The 17911-nt window shown below is 39.3% G+C and overlaps 1 protein-coding gene across 9 annotated transcripts in view; it reads left to right on the forward strand.

The window, feature by feature from the left end:
• Positions 1-17911, forward strand: part of ERC1 (ELKS/RAB6-interacting/CAST family member 1) — a 391788-nt gene that overhangs the window by 32802 nt on the left and 341075 nt on the right. For all 9 annotated transcript variants that reach the window (XM_032647173.1, XM_032647178.1, XM_032647182.1 and 6 more), the window contains exon 2: positions 1123-1947. In XM_032647173.1, the coding sequence (XP_032503064.1) occupies positions 1279-1947 (669 nt within the window). In that variant the 5' untranslated portion in view covers positions 1123-1278. The remainder of the gene's footprint in view (positions 1-1122; positions 1948-17911) is intronic.

A 17911-nucleotide genomic window follows, 5' to 3' on the forward strand; every position in this document is an offset into this window, starting at 1 on the left:
TAACTTTTAGCATGTACTAAATTCACATATATAATTTAGAGCCTATTCTTGGCCATTTCTGTACAGTTTTAATCACTATAGCTTTAAAAGGCTCCGAGTCCTTATGAGAAATCCTAGGGGTCGGAGATGGTTTTGGAGTCCAGGTTTTTTCCCCATAATGCCCAGTGGGCGTTATGCAGTATCCTGTAATCATACACATTGTTTTCCCAGTGACGTGTACGAATAATCACACTAGGTGAGATACGTATAAACAGTAAGTGACCTCATATCAAATCGTGCCAGGTTTTGCCACTAAATAGGTTAAAAAGAAAAAAAAACTTATTTTCAGAGTTTTAAAACATTTTTGCATTGCAAATAAAGGATCATGGACCTATAATGTGTCTTGCTATTTAGGGGGCATCTTCCTTTGTTCTTCTATTTCAGATTGTTTTGGTTATTGTTGTACCTTTACTCCTCCATTTGAATTTTGGAGTCAGCTTGCTGGGTTATGTGAGGAATCCTGTAGAGATTTTCATTGGCATGTGGAGTAGCTGGGGAAGAACGGACACCTTTACAATGTTTGTCTTCTCCTCCGTGAACATGGATAACTCTCCTTTTGTTCAGGAGCGTTTTGTAGTTTTTCCAAAAATTCTTGCACATTTTTGTTATATAGCAAAGTGTCTTTATGGTTTTGTTGCTCTTGTGAATGGGATTTTTTTTAAATTGCATTTTCTAGTTGTTATTACTAGTGTACAGAAAAGTACTGATACGTATATATTGATCTGTGCCTAAGCAGATTGTTGAGTTCTCTTATTGGTTCTAGTAGTTGTCAGCTGATGATCTTGGATTTTCCAGTTAGAAAAATCATATATTCCAACACTGAGTTTGATCTTTTTCTTGCCAATCTTTACACTCTTATCTCGTCTTCTTTTCCCTTTGCTTGGTATGGTTTCAGTATTCAGTTTCGAGACATGTTGAGTGTTTTCACAATGATGTTTACTGAGAAATAAGTTACGCTGTAGACAGGGGCAGGAGTAAATAGATGATCGAAGGGGAGGTCTTGCTCAAGGGGGGCAATGGAAAGTGCCTGAGAGGGGAAGTGTTTCTTTTTGGAGGAGTTAATGTGTGATCTTCTCGTTACAGATATGGTGTAAGCTATCTCTTCAAGACTGGGCAGCTGAGGACCTGGTATTTCTGATTGGCCTTCAGCAGACTTATAGCCACAGAGAAACCTCACAGAGTTCCGTATTTTGTTTTCTGCTCTACACCTTTCCTGGCACCTGAATTCATCTTGCAACCATGTATGGAAGTGCTCGCTCAGTTGGGAAGGTGGAACCAAGCAACCAGAGCCCTGGGCGATCACCTCGGCTTCCGCGTTCCCCTCGGTTGGGTCATCGTCGAACCAATAGTACAGGAGGGAGTTCTGGAAGCAGTGTCGGAGGTGGCAGTGGGAAAACCCTTTCAATGGAGAATATCCAGTCCTTAAACGCTGCCTATGCCACTTCTGGCCCTATGTACCTAAGTGACCATGAAAATGTGGGTTCGGAAACACCTAAAAGCACCATGACACTTGGCCGTTCTGGAGGACGTCTGCCTTATGGTGTGAGGATGACTGCTATGGGCAGCAGCCCCAATATAGCTAGCAGTGGGGTTGCTAGTGACACCATAGCATTTGGAGAGCATCACCTCCCTCCTGTGAGCATGGCATCCACCGTTCCTCACTCTCTTCGTCAAGCAAGGGATAACACAATCATGGATCTGCAGACACAGCTGAAGGAAGTATTAAGGGAAAACGATCTCTTGCGAAAGGATGTGGAAGTAAAGGAGAGCAAATTAAGTTCTTCAATGAATAGCATCAAGACCTTCTGGAGCCCAGAGCTGAAGAAAGAACGAGCCCTGAGAAAAGATGAAGCTTCCAAAATCACTATTTGGAAGGAACAGTATAGAGTTGTGCAGGAGGAAAACCAGGTTAGTTAGTTATATATACATGTCTGCCTTTCTGTATTCTGTACTCACGAAACAATTCACGTACATAAATGAAATGAGCCATTCTTTCTCTTTTCTTTCTTAGGTCTTTCCCTTCTTGGTTCATTTATTTTCCTTCTTCCTGTTTTTCTTAGTGTTTTGTGCTCTCCATTTCTTCGCCTTCTCCAGATTGGTCCTGTGCTTTAATTTTTTTCTGGCTGCCATGTCTGCTCACCATTCTTGCTTGTTTCTTTTCCCTAGCTTCTCTTTCTCTTCCTCTTTTCTTTCAGCATATATTATCTTTTGTCACTTCTTACGAGAATATAACTTTGCCACACGCTCTAAGATCCGTTATCAAAATCATTCAGGCTGGGCTTCCCTGGTGGCGCAGTGGTTGGGAGTCCGCCTGCCGATGCAGGGGACGCGGGTTCGTGCCCCGGTCTGGGAGGATCCCGCGTGCCGCGGAGCGGCTGGGCCCGTGAGCCATGGCCGCTGAGCCTGCGCGTCCGGAGCCTGTCCTCCGCAACGGGAGAGGCCGCAACAGTGAGAGGCCCGCGTAAAGCATAAAAAAAAAAAAAAAAAAAAAAAAAAAAAAAAAAAAAATCATTCAGGCTGTGTAACTTAAGTGGGGTATAGCGTTAAGATTTACCATAGTAAATGTTAAAAAAGTCAATCTTAAAAAAATTCCTATCACAAGGCAAATCAATATCTTGACAGTACAGAACGGAAATTAATTTTAAAAAGTTAACATTGACATTGTACATATTTATTAAGTACCAACAGTGAGTAGCAGTTCTTTCTCTTGACATTTAGGAAAGTTTAACTTCAGGATCCTTTTTTAAAAAAATTCTTTAATTCTTCAAATTTGAGGATTTAAGGTGGAAGAAAGGCCACTTGCTGTGATTGGTTATATATAAAATATAAATTAGATTTTGGTAGAAGTTGAATGTTAAATTGAGGTTATTGAATTTATCACTGAATTAGCTAGCCAGTGTACCTTTTTGATGGTGCTGAAAATATGCCTGTCACCAAGACAGTTTTAATTATCCAGCGACCTGGAAATTTCCAGTCCATTTTAACGAGAAAAAAAAATTATTGGCTTACTTCTTTATTTTCAAATAATTCAGACAGCTAGTTATGCCTATACTTTAAAAGCTGTGTGGATAAAAAGCAGTGACAATAACCTTTCTAATTATCAAGCTACATTCAAAGGCAAATATTTGAATCTTCTGAAAAGACTGTGGTGGGAACTCAGCACTTTAGTCCAGTGGAAGTGAAACAGTCCACAGAGCTCTGATGCCAGAAAAACCATATGTGCTGAAGGAGGGTGAACAATGCCTTATCGAGATTCCGCCCCCTGCCCTAATTACACACCAGTGCTGGCAGGAGTATATTCTTCCTGCACCCACTATAATTACCACACAATCCTAAAATTGTATAACTTTGGTCCAAAAAATGAAGGGTGCAATTTTAAAGTAAAGTGAGACACTGCAATGAGATACAGAGAACTGAGAATGCTAATTAATAGATTATAGTGAGCCGGCAGTGGGCCCTAATTAAACTCTGCATTCATTACACCCTCCATAGCCCTCAGAGGTTGGACATTTTCCACTTTACAAAGAAGATTGGTTTAATAGGATTTACAGTAATTAAACAAATTTCCCCATTTCAGTTTGAGATTGGGGATTTAGACACATTCTAAATGTTTGATCTGATTGGACCACAGAGATCTTGGTCTAGAATCCTATCAAATGAAAAAACACATTTGCTTAGAATTGCCTAATGTGTATGGTTCATTATTAGGAAGTCCTTTTAGAAGATTGTTTCAAAAATAAATATCCAGCTGTTTTTGTTACTGAACTTTCAAGTACTGGTGTTGGAGAAATGGAACAATATATGTTTTAACAGGAAAAGGCTTTTCTTTTTCTTTTTTGAAATTGAGAATGAGGAAGTCTTTTTTTTTTTTTTTTGCGGTACGCGGGCCTCCCGCTGTTGTGGCCTCTCCCGTTGCGGAGCAGCAGGCTCAGCGGCCATGGCTCACGGGCGCAGCCGCTCCGCGGCATGTGGGATCTTCCCGAATCGGGGCACGAACCCTTGTCCCCTGCATCGGCAGGCGGACTCTCAACCACTGCGCCACCAGGGAAGCCCGAGGAAGGCTTTTGGTGTGCTTACCTGATGAAGAATAAAAGTCCAGCTGTGAGCTTGGTTAATTGCAAAGCTAAGGCTTTGGATGATTTATATTTTTAAATTTTATTCTAACCAGCATCTAATAAAGATACTGTCATACTTCTTTTTGGTTATTATGCCTTGTAATATTCCTGTATGTTTAGTTGGAAGCTTATTTTTAAAATAATTATTTTAAACCACTTTCATTGGAATTTTGTGTGATCAGAGTACCTTTAAAAAACTATTACAGTATGGCAAGTGAGTTTAATGTTTTGCTTTTTGTAAGTTTTTGCTCTTGGAGTTTGATTTTATTCAGGATTCTGATTTTTTGATTTTATTTATTTAGGGATCAAGAGAATTTGAAGTTCAGAAATTAAAAAAGAGACTTGCTCTCTGTAAATCTTTGTTTTGTCATTTGTTCTCACTGTTTGGACACTCGTGACTGTTAACATTTTAATAATTTTAGGTTGTACCTTGATTTGTTACATGGTGAAAGCCATTATTATTTGAATTTAAATAAACTTTTTCATGAGGTTGCTAATTGTTTCACTGTCATTTAAAGTCTGATTTCAAAATCTGGGATCTCTGTCTTGGACTCTTTGTTTAACTTTTCTTTTTGATAATCCCGTTTTAACACAGAGATGAATTATGAATGATTATTCAGAGTATTGTGGATAAATCGGTATTCTAGTCTCTCTTCCAGATAGATTTGATCTTTTCTGGCGTTCCAGAAATGGCATGTGTTAGAGGCACTGTGGAGAATGTCCTGAGAAAATTAAGTCAAATGTGAGATAGATATGCTCCTTTTGGGGAGTTAACAGTCATTTTGAGAAGCAAAATTGGTTCATGTGTGGCTTATAGAAATATAAGCTACCCATCCATTGGATTTTTCATGTGCGAAGGTATATAGATGCGTGTGGGAAATTGGCTTCTTGTAGAGCTGGTAAATTTGCTTACCTGGGATGTAGTGGAGTATTATGGAAGATGATCCAGTGAATCTAATAAAAACTGTTGTACAAATACCTGACAGGGCTTATTTGTGAGGAAATACGAGAAGTTGCCAGAGGATTGCAGTCTCTCTTTCCCCTCTGGTACATTTTGCAGTGTGGTCTAGTGTGTGATTTCATCTCAGTGATAGAATTGGTTTTATGGGTTTGCTAACTTACAGAATCTATGAAGATAGCAGCTTAGATATGAGTTGGGAAACCCATTTTTTATTCTTTCGTGCAAAAGAAACCAGAAAATGAACTTGCTTTTTTTAGTTACACTAATATCGATCAAGGGAGGTCATAGTTCCATTTTACTTTTTAAAATCATGCTGCCCCTGGAACTTGCTATCATGTTACCAGTGCTCTATTTGCCCGGAAGAGTATTGGAGGGGCCTGGAAACCATGCTTTATAACAAGTGGTTGTGGGAACTCTAAAGGAGAGACGTGTGGCATTTTAGTTATACTCTGTGTTTCGACGGGCAGCCATGAAGAAGAAAGTTTTTTCCCTTTCTTTCTTCTTCGGTATTTTTTTTGGAAAGCCAGTACTGGAAAAAGGAGTACAGATATGAAGGTTTTACGTTCTGGCTCCATGGAGGAATGCATTTTCTAACAAAGCTGTATCCGTTTGATGCAAGAGTCAGCTTCACAGTCCAGTGCTTGACCGTCACTGGAATTGGTTCCTGGGAGGCCCGATGCCTCTGACAGCTGTGTGGGTGCTCCTGGCCTTTCAGCTCTGCAGGGTGCCTGCAGTGACTTCTCCGGCAGCCATTTAAAGAGTTCCCCCTCCTCTCACCCTCTTTTGCCGCTCCTGGCCTAGCTTCCTCCCTCTCTCCCTTTATGACAACTTTATTGAGGTATAATTTAATTCATCCTTTAAAAGTGTGTAACTTTTTTCCTTCTTAATCTGACTTATTCAAAGAAGAATTTGAAGAAAGTAACAGGAAGTTAGTTGCCCTAGGGTGTTCTCGAACAAGGGAATGAAAGACATAACCAAAAAAGTTGTTTAGGAGCAGCTTTTATTGCTTGTCTGCAGAGCAGATTGAAGGAAGGCAGGCAGGGAAAGCGAATGAGTTCGTTGCAGGAGGCCTGGATTTATTTGGGTAAGAGGAATGGGGAAGGAGGTGCACATCCAGGAAGTATTTTCAAAGAGATATTTGCATATAGACTGTGATGGCAAGAGAGAAGACTGCGATGAACTGTGGTATTGAGACTGAGGAAATGTTTTTGCCATTGATGATAAATGGTTAGAGATTAGAAGGTAGAACTAGATTAAGGGTAAGAAATGGTGAATTTAGTTTTCATTATTTGAGTAGAAGTTTTTCGTAAGCATTTGCAGATAAGAGACTAGTGACTGTGACCTCACAGTCCCTGTGAGCACAAGCTGAATGTCCCTGCTTGTGGGAGTTAGGAGTGGAGAGGAAGAGAGAAGCCATTTAACAGCACATGTTTTATGTATGGTTTCTCACCCGCTGTGTCTGTGTCTTGGTCTCCTGTCTTTCTTGTGGTATTTCTCTTTGATGGTAGATAACTTGAGTGACTCTCGATTACTGAAAGTCACTCTTCATTTAGAAAGGTGAATGTTTATATTCCTGTCATGAACGAACTTTTGCTAATAGACATCCTTTATTTTGTTTTAGTTAACAAGTTCATTGAAATCAGGTACCTCTGCATGATGAATTTGGAGTAAATTCGTCAAAAAGAGAAGTACTGTGGAAATGTGCTTTCAGCAAGAAAACGATTAACTTCATATTGAAAGTGTTCCGTTCTTCGCTAAGGACAAGATTAGAAATCTTTTATGAACTGTTTCTTCTCACTTTCTGTGCTGCCATGTGCATCTCCAAAAGCATTTATTTTTCCTTCTGGAGTTGGAAAGTCGACACATTTCGTTAGACAGATTAAAAAAATTCTTTCGTTAATAGCACTTCTTATTTCATCAGAAGAGTCTTCAAGTATTGGTAAGGTCACCAGGCAGGAGATACAAGTTTTCCAAAATTCTGAGTTTTCCTTGAAACTCGGATTTTATCATTGGCAAGAAGTATTGCCAGTTATTGTCTTTGAGTTGACAGGTTAGTTTAAATTTTGAGAAAAATTTATCCGTATACCTGAGTCTGAATAATCATTGGTTTTTGAGTTCAGTCTTTTAAAATGGTGCTCACTGAGACAGCCATTGTATTTCAGTGTGCAGCAGAAGTGCTTTATGCCTCTGAGAAAGAGAGACCTGAATGATGTGACTCTTGGGGGTGAAATGTTCCAGGCAGAAGGGACTATGAGTCTAAAGGCCTTACTGGGGTCTTCTGACTCTGGTAAGAGGTTGCCACTAAGGGTCTTGATTAGTTTATTCTTTAGCTATAATACCCCTCTTCTCTTATCTGTTGTGTTGTAATAAAACGTCGTGGTCTTTGACATCAGCAAGGCTTTTGCTTCTTCGCCATGGTTTAGGAAATTTTACTATTTCTTCAGTAATAGTAAATAACGGGAAAAGACTGGATAAAACCTAATACCAAAATTCAGCCCAGACAGTATTAAATAATAGAAAGCTTTGCTGTTTTAGAAAGCTGGAAAAGTACTTCTTCAAAGTTTTGGAATGAATTTATCCATGTGCATTGAATGAAACTTCCTGCTTTGAGATCTATCCTTAATCGTTTTGGTTGTGCGTTCTCAGATATAAACTGTGGTTAGAGATGCCACCCTTTTTCTGGCAAGCTTGTGAAAGTGTTCATCTGTTTTTATTTTATTTTATTTTATTTTTATTTTTTTGCTGTATGCGGGCCTCTCACTGTTGTGGCCTCTCCCGTTGCGGCCATGGCTCACGGGCTCAGCCGCTCTGCGGCATGTGGGATCTTCCCAGACCGGGGCATGAACTGGCGTCCCCTGCATTGGCAGGCAGACTCTCAACCACTGTGCCACCAGGGAAGGCCCCATCTGTTTTTAAATACTAGTTTTAATGTTTAATGTTTAATATTGTTGACTTAACAAATATTGAACACCCCCTTTGTATTATTGTATTTTTCTGCTGAACTGACCTTAAACTAGAAATAAAGCTGAAAGCAATGTGAAAACTATTAAGGTGGTAAATTGCTTTCTTGAATTTTTGGACTCCTGAATTAACGTTAAAGTGTCTTAGTGATTTAGAGGATCTATGTAAAGAATACTTACATTTTCTCTTGGATTGTTCTTTTCACACTGTATCTTATTTTGTAGGGTATAATGAATAGGAGGATAATAGACTTCTAGAAATACATAGTGTACCCCTTAGTAGAAACATCAGTGAAAGGAATAGCAACAAGTTGAAAAAGGTCAAAAGAGCCAATGTTTTCTTCTTGTTGCTGCTTGTTAATGGCATATATTTTTCTGTCATTAGAGAGGTGCCTTGGGTGGGCTGTCTTAGCCAGTAGTTATAGTTGGCTAAGCAGTAAATATTCTCCTTATGGAATGTTTTGCAGTAAGGATTCCTCTTTGTCTCATCAGTTACCCAGTTTTTACTGTGAAGAAACTAAAAAAGGAAAAGGATATATTGATCAATTTTTGGTTGTAATTGTGATTTTTAAATTTGTTCGCTCTCTGGGATCCATTTAATATCCATAACCTTAAATAAAGGAGGACTTAAATTCTTCAAGAACTACTGCATACTTTAAAAATTGACTTGTGAGCAGTGCTTGAACATTATAATTTGTTGCCCTGAAAATGAGAGCAAATCATCAAGAATTCCTTGACAGCGGGAATCTGTATTACTATTGCTTAACTATTAGAAAATATTGTAAAATTCTGAAGGAGAGCTCAATTTTAAAGACTAAGAATATTGGCAGGCAATGCATCTTAAGCCATTCTCATGGAAAATTTTATGTAACTTTTTAATTACCTAGTTTGTGCTTGAGGAATACCCATTAAACTTAAAATAGGGAGCTGTCGTTGAGTGCAGAGCCCACGATATGTGCTGGTTTCTGCTAAAGTTACCTTGTGAATGTTTAGGCCTATTATTTCGTATGTTTCATCTTGATTTGGTTTTTAAATTCTCTGAACGGTAAAAGAAAAGAGAAAATATGTATTTTTATTTTCTGATACTGCCAGCATAAGATACGATGAGAGGTTGTCACCCACTGGTTTATCACACAATACATTTTTTTGCCTTAGAGCAGGGATTTGGACAAGTTAATCTCTTAAATTTTCCTCTGTGCTGTAAAATTTTGTGATGAAGAACTGTGTCCTTAAAAGCATAACTGAGAAATATTTTTTCAGGTTAAGTTTCTTTTTTTTTTTTTTTTTGTGGTACGCGGGCCTCTCACTGTTGTGGCCTCTCACAGTTGTGGCCTCTACCGCTGCGGAGCACAGGCTCTGGACGCGCAGGCTCAGCGGCCGCTCCTCGGCGTGTGGGATCTTCCCGGACCGGGGCACGAACCCGTGTTTCCTGCATCGGCAGGCGGACTCTCAACCACTGTGCCACCAGGGAAGCCCCAGTTTCTTCATTATTTATATTGAGTTCTCCTTCTGTGTTTTGTGAAATCTAGGAAGAGATATGTGTCTGTAATTCAGGTATTTTCATTGTCAAAAAAATATAAATAATGGTATGTTATAGATGACTTGCATACCATCTGTAAAGACTTTTAGACTGGTATTTATATATATTATTCTTTGTACACCAGTATCATTCCTGTTGTTGGTCTGAGATAATGGTATTAAAATGAAAGCAAATCTGCTTTGATTAGCCGTTCACAGATGAATCTTTGTTTAAGCATAGTATTTTTATTTATTTATTTTTACACAGCTGCACTGTTTACATTATAAATGCCCTACAGCATTCACTCTATGTCAAAGAAAAACATTTTTGGGGGAGCTAAGTGAAAACTGTTGTTGTGTAGGATATAAAATCTACTGAGAAAGTAGAAGAATATATTCAGAAAATGTTCTTAGTTTTAATTATCTTTCATAGATTTGATAATCTGAGTAATTTATTCTAAGAGCCACATGGCTCTTCATGGGCATAGGCACTTAGCATAGGTGACACATTCTTAGGAGAGAAGCATACTTAATGAGTTCCAACCTTTCCTATCCTGTAATTTCATGAGGTATATTTCTTGTTTCTCTGAGAAAACATGCTCCCCATGGTACAGAGCATTTTCAAGAAACGAAGCAGTCAAAAGAGAATCTACTTAAATGGTAGTGGACAGATTCCTGACTTTCTCTTGGTATTTTTGGTGATAGGTACTTGTTGTTCTCAATTGTTGGAAAGTTTTGGGAACATTGGCAGGAAGCATACTTTGGATGCAGAAGGCAGTGTTTGGATTTAGGGTAGAGAAGGCCCAGGATTCCTAGATACCCTGAAATGCTTAGGATAGCCCTGCATTGAAAAATTCTCCCTTATTCCATATGATTTTCAAACGTCTTGCCAAAAATTTGTATAGATGAGAAATCTGTTTATAATGACCTGAGCCTAGATTGCGTGGATACATTAGCGTCGTTTTGAATAGCTGTAGTGTACATTGAGTTTTCTAGCATTGGGACTGCTGTGTAAGTTGATGGAAGATCATAACTTTGTTTTGTTTGGAACTTTATGTAGAGTTTTTATTATTTTAGAAAATGACATAAGCAGCAACATTGCATTGTTGACCAATGCATCCACCAAACAGCCTCTCTCTGCACATGCCCATGTCAGCATTTCACATGTTAAAATACATGTTATTTTATTATAAAACTCCTTATCTTTCTTTCACAGAGCATTATATTAATATTTGTGGATTTCATGTGAGGGTAGGCTTATTATCTATGAATTTTATTTTAAGATAGTAAAGGGCACATGACAAGATACTTGTTATAAGAAGGGGAAGGGTGGCCTTGGGTCTGATGAGCTTGGGAATCGCTGGTGTAGTGGATAGGACACTGATTCTAAAAAAGGAGACTTGCATTCTCATTTTGATCCTGGCTCTGCCAGTCAGTAGTAACTAGGTGTGTGACCATGGGTACATGGTTTAATCTTTTTGGACCCGTTTTCTCATCTGTAAACCCTAGAGGGTTGGACAAGGTGGTCTCTAGAGATTCTTTCTTACTTCTACAGTTATTTGATTTAAAAAAAAAACTTATTTATTTGGCTGTGCCGGGTCTTGGTTGCGGCACGTGGGATCTTCGTTGCCACGTGCGGGATCTTCGTTGCCACGTGCAGGATCTTCGTTGTGGCATGTGGGATCTTCAGTTGCGGCATGCGGGATCTAGTTCCCTGACCAGGGATGGAACCCAGGCCCCCTGCATTGGGAGTGCGGAGTCTTAACTGCTGGACCACCAGGGAAGTCCCACCAGTTATCTGATTTGTTTTTGTCAGTTTTCCTAATGGAATTCTCTCTAAGAATCTCTTCACTTTGATTTAATGCCCTGGTTCAAGACTGATTCACATAACCAAGGTAGGCCCTTCTGGGAATGAGAAATACTTGACTATTGATGTCCTTTCCAAGGTAGGCAGCATAAAATCAGTGCTTGCATATAAAGAGCAAAGAGCTTTCTTGTGAGTTTCATCAGTTGTCACATGGAGCAAATGCTTTTTTGATTGTTGTGATAATTAAATGAGATTAAAGGAGATAATGTGTATAAAATTATGGACAAGACTAAATGCCATAATAGGTATACAGAGCAATCAGTGTCAATTGGAACCAAGTCTCGTATTTCATAAATACAAAGAATGTTGTAGAACATTTTTTGAAGTATGGGATGTATCTTATAATCTGCTGTGAGGAGGGAAGCAGTAGCATGGGACCTATACAGATTTTCTAGAAAGTGGGTCACAATGGATAATAAGTTTCATTTGGATAACTAATTATTACCAGTGTAGCCTTAATATTCCTGAAGGAGTTACCAGGACCTTTGAGTAGGGTAATTAGCTCTCAGGATTTTCAGTTACAGTCTTACCCATTATTTAACATTTTTATTTCCACAATGACTCATCCATGAATTATAGAGTGCTTTCCCAAAAGGAATGTAATATTGCTGGAAATAGTTTTTTTACTGCTCTGTTTTATCTCTGTGGTAAGGAGTTTCTGGCTAGTTAGTTGGACCCAAAACTCTCTGTAAATAATTTAAACTATGTGACTTTGTATAAAGAAGACTTAACCTTTACAAAACAGTGGAGAATTCTTGAGGGTGGACAACACAGAATGTATATATTTACTTGTGTTTATTTAAAACTATTTATTTCTGTGCTGTTACTTTTTTCTAGCTGAAATTTTTATATAAATATTAATATATGTCACTAAAAAGTGCTCTTTGCTCACATTATCTCTTATTACTTCACTGCCATTAAAAATGTAGCGTTACATGTGGTGCTCTCTTTGGTTTTTATATATCATCTACTGTACCTCTAAAAATAGTGTAGTAGGTGTGTCAGTGAAAATTAAGTCTTACAGTGACACTCTTGTCAAATACATCTCTGAGTACCTCCTGTAGAAACCCAGTGAACATGTTAATAACTACTTCTTTAGAGCATTTACAAATGCCATACTAGATTCTTTCATATGTTATTTTCTAATTCTAACAAAAATCCTGTAGGGAAGTGATACTGTCCTCATTTATAGGTGAAGAAACTAAAAATCAAGAGAGTAATCTGTTCACATCTCGTATCTGGGAAGTGACAGATCTTGGTCTTTCTGGTTACAAAGCCAAATAAAATGTCATTGTGGCATTTTCAACTAAGAACAACTGAGTGAAATGCAGATACTTGTTTAAAATATTTATTGAAAAATTAACATGTACACAGTCATTTATTAAATGTGAATATTTTAGTTGGAGGAGGAAATACAAGAAGGGAAGTATCATAGGATCCAAATGCTTCTGGGAAGGAGTCAACATTAAGTTAAGAGAAAGGGCCGAGAAAAGAGATTCAGGTGAACAGCTTAGCAGATGGTAAAGTTGTAATTTGGTTAGTTTAACTATCAGCAGGTGTCAGTGACACATATCACTACTTCTCTGTTTTGATTAGGCAGAAAGCTTTAGGTTAATGATTCCTAGACTTGGAGTTCACACACCAGTAAAATAAGAAATAAACAACAACAACCACCCCCCCCCCCACGCCCCTCAAAAAAGTAGGGGGGTGGACCTGGCATGGGATTGTCAAGTAAAGACAATTTAAAAAGATAAATGACCTCATACTCTTAGTATCATTTTATAAGAGGAAAAACGCTGTAACACCAAAGGAGTTGGAATTGCATAATTACAGAGTAAAGAACAGTCCTTACCAAGAAAGTATAGCTTTTAAGTTTACAGTGACGATTTTTTTAAGGATTGGTGGAAACTTGGTCACGGACTGGCATTTAAGATGCATTGATTTACAACAGGGGTTTTATGTTACAGTCTGTGGGCCAAATCATGTCCAGAGGATTCATACATCCCCTGCAAGCTAAGAATGGTTTTTACATTTTTAAATGATTGAATAAAAATGAAAAGAAGAGTAGTTTTTGTGAATGTGACAATTACATGAAATCCAAACTTCAGCGTCCATACGTAAAGTTTGATTGGAACATAGGCATGCTTATTTATTTGTGTGTTGTCTATGTCTGCTTTCCCACTGCAACAGTATAGTTAAGTATTTGTGACAGAGTCCATATGGTCCTTTAAACCTGAAATATTTAATCTGGCCCTTTACAGAGAAAGTTTGCTGACATCAGGTTTAGACAACAGAGTAAGTAGTGATAACTAACGGCTACTACTACTCAGAGTAGTAATAGCTTGTATAGTGTTTGCTAAGAAGCAGGCCCCATTTTATGTGCTCTGCCTGTATTATTAATCATCATAACGATCTTATGGAGGTAGGTACTGTTATTTTTATTTTACTGATACGGAAACAGAGGCTTAGAGAGAATACGTAACTTGCCCGAGGTCACAGAGCAGGTAAGTGGCAGAGGCAGGATTCAAGCCCAGAAGTTGAGCTCCACGTCTGTGCTCCTTCCTACTGTACTAGATGGTCAGGAAGAAGAAACAAATAGGACACTTCAGGACACTAAGTGCATTCTTCACATTTGCGTTAATTGTTTCAGGAAAAGAGGGAAGTAGCCTCATGCTGTAGTTGCTCAAAATGTTATTGAGGGGGCTTCCCTGGTGGCGCAGTGGTTGGGAGTCTGCCTGCCGATGCAGGGGACACGGGTTCGTGCCCCGGTCCGGGAGGATCCCACATGCCGCGGAGCGGCTGCGTCCGTGAGCCGTGGCCGCTGGGCCTGCGCGTCCGGAGCCTGTGCTCCGCAACTCAACGGTGAGAGGCCCGCGTACCACAAAAAAAAAAAAAAAAAAAAAAAAAATGTTATTGAGGAGTAGAATGAAGAAATCAACATTGATTGCTTCATGATTCCTGAACTTTTTTGTTCGTTGGACTCCGTAGATTTTTCCCAGAGATTTGTTGATTGAGATGATCTACTTCTTGACATCCTCCTTATTGAACTTTTGAGCTAGTGAAGGCCATTTCTGGACCGTATTGTCTAATTTTTGGTATAATTAGAATAATAACTATTACCTTGGTAGAGAGTAACTGTGTTCTTTGCCGTCATCATAAACATTTATTATTTTGTTCTTAAGGAGCAGAAGGTATACCTCCCAAGTCGATTATATTAAAAATTAAACTTTTGTTGACGCAAACAGGTGAGTTTTAATTAGAAAATGTAATGGCGTTTTAAAGAAAAGAATAAATATGGCTTTGTATGCCAAAGTCTGAAAAAAATTGAATCACCAGTAGTTGGATATTTAGATGAATCTATTCTAGAGGAAATCACTGTCTTCCTTTTAGGGAAGAAGGCTCTGAGGGGAGGAAGTGAGGTTTCAAAAACCACTAGAATGAGGGAAGGAATGTTAGCAAGTGAGGGACTAAACTGGACTTAGTGTGACCAATTATAATTTCACAAATACTGTATCGTATTCAGAAACAGCTTTTATACATTCTGACGACAGTATAAAACGCAGCTATCAGTAAATAGAGGTCTAGTGGCTACACTTTATCTGAATTAAACTTCACCTGTATTTTGAGATTTAAAAATGATGGTAACTGATACTCACTGTTGGGATCCTTTGAAGCCTAGAAGCCTAGAAGCCTACTGTGTCTGAAACCAATTTTAGTGGGTTTAGCACCGTAGAGAAGATAGGCCTGACACTTCAGTAAGGTTATTTTTTCGAATCTTTGAAGTTGCCCAAAGAGTTTACCTTTTTAAAGGTGGAGCCCAAAGCAGGAGCTCCAGTGTTCTGCAGGGCTTGGGCGTGGCTAGGGTGGCTGGAGGGCTAGGTGAAGGGTGGGGCAGTGGCAAAGGTGATTTTTGACTTGGGTTCACTTTTACTCTCCTGTTCGGAAAGTTGCTCTCCTTTTTCATGTTGGGCCAGTGTTTATAGGCTAGAAATACAACACAGATAAAACTGCCAGTCCTTTTTATACTAGAGGAAATGGAATTTGTCCAGGTGTTGACTTGTTCTGATTTTTACGTGTGTGTGATTTCCATCTACTATGTTGTTGCTCTTCCTCATAGCAAGGCAAGAGTTAACAGTGTTGGTAGAATTGAACTGTGTTGGTAGATTTTTCTTCTTCTTACCCATTCCATCCATAATTGGACACTAATAATTTTGAAAACTGTTGCTTATTACAAGAGTTAGCTGGAATTAAAATCTAAGACTTGACCCTGCCCCAGTTGAGGTGGCATGTTTTAGTCCTTGATAGCTACTGCCACCTCCTTCTCTTGTGACAGATGGCTTCCCCTCCTGGTTGTAATCCACTGCTGACTTTTTTTCAAAGAATGAATGCCATGTGTTTCCCATTTTGGCTGTGATTTTTTTTCTGCCCACCCACTGGCTTCAGAGGAACTTGAAATTGGATGTACTTGCTGTTGGCATTTATGGCAGGAAGTGGATACAACTGTGACTCTCTTTACCAGGTTTTCATTTATTAGAAGAACTGTGGCTTCCTAAAATTAAACATCATTTCTTTGTCACACCAAGAGTAAAATGAATGTTATTACTTTTTTTAAGAGTATACTTTTCACTTGATGTTGTATAGTAAATTCTTTTGTGGCATATTTATTACAAAGTAGGTTTTAAAATCTGAGTTCCACGTACTCAGAAGATTTACAGTATATTAGACTGCAGTCTGTCCAGGATGTTGAATTAATAGATCTAATTTTACTGAGTATAATGAAGATGGAAGGGATTTGTATCACAGATACTCCAAAAACAATTGAAATTGTTCGTGCTGTATGGTATTGAACTTTGAACTTGTATTTAAATATGCTTTGAACTTATATTTAAATATCAGTGTTGGGACTTGGAATTTTTGTCCTCAGAAGTCTCTGTCACGTCAGTCTCCTGTATCTGGCTAAGTGAATCTCACGCAGTAATGGCAAGAGCGTTGCCCACCCATGGCAGACTGCTTCTAAGCCTGTCCTGGTAACCTTGCTAGCTGAACCCAGCTCCGTGGTTCTCAACCTTGGCTGCGTGTTGGCATCACCTGAGAAGCCTAAGGAGGTGGGGGGAGAGATGCCTGGTCTCACCCTCGCCCCCGGAGATTCTGATTTAATTGGGGCTGGGGTGTGGCCTCCATGTGGGGAGTTTTAAAAGCTCCCCAGGTAATGCTAATGTGCTGTCAGGGTGGAGAACCGCTGGCTACTACTAATGGATAAGAGTTGCTAGGTGACCTGAAACCTGTTCTCAGTCCTCTGTCTAGTGGGGTGACTTGTTTCCAAGCTACAATAGACAAGTAGTTAAAAACAACTTCAATTTGAATGGATAGAGAATGCTTATCATTGGAAACTGAGAGCACAAATATAACCTGGGGCGATTAGATTATGTCAATATTTTGTGACATTTCAAAAGCGTTAGCTTCACAGGGTAGCTGGAGAGGTAAATGAGCGCGGGACGAGAGGTAGTCTGTTGGAGTGGCAATGCTCAAGGCACAGGGCTGTTGCTGAGGAGGATGTGCAGGTGAGAAGAAGAGAGCAAAATTAGAATGAGCTCTGGCTTCTGAGAGACTTGCAGTAAAGGGATGGAATGGAGAGTCAGGATGGCTCTTCACCTAGGGACTGCTTCTTCCTCACCCGGCAGGTGTAGCTGGGCTCATCCTGTGAAACCAGGAAGTGGTGGTAGTGAAATGAATGGAATGAGAGTGTTCCCTTTGACATCCAAACTTGTTCTCTGCCTAGTGGCAAAAGGCTCAAGTACCTCTTACTAGAGCATTTCTAAGCTTTAGTGAATAAGAATCACCTGGGAGCACTTGATAAAAATGTAAAATCCTGGACCCCACTCCCAGGTTTCTGGTTTAGGACTGCGGGGTAGGCCTCAGGAATCTGTATCTTTAACAAGCACTTTGGTCAAGGTTAACCAAGCTTTTTTGTTCCCTTAGCATCTTTGCAATGTTTGCCCCATCCCTGGTGCTATTCTCTTATTTAGATTTTTTTAAAAGTTGGCACACTTTAAAAAAATGGAAGCATTTTAAAATGAAATTCTCACTGCCATATGTGGAAATCATATCACTTGCAAAAAAAAAAACCTGTAAAAGTAAATACATAGCTATTTTTTTTTTTTTTTTTTTTTTTTTTTTTTTTTTTTTTTTTGCGGTACGCAGGCCTCTCACTGTTGTGGCCTCTCCCGTTGCGGAGCACAGGCTCCAGACACACAGGCCCAGCGGCCGTGGCTCACGGGCCTAGCCGCTCCGCGGCATGTGGGATCCTCCCAGACCAGGGCACGAACCCATGTCCCCTGCATCGGCAGGCGGACTCTCAACCACTGCGCCACCAGGGAAGCCCATAGCTATTTTTTAAAAAGGTCCTATGTATGTATCACTGAAGATTATCTTAACTATCATTTTGAGAAAT

Source organism: Phocoena sinus, chromosome 10 (assembly GCF_008692025.1).
Source record: "Phocoena sinus isolate mPhoSin1 chromosome 10, mPhoSin1.pri, whole genome shotgun sequence".
NCBI lineage: Eukaryota > Metazoa > Chordata > Mammalia > Artiodactyla > Phocoenidae > Phocoena > Phocoena sinus.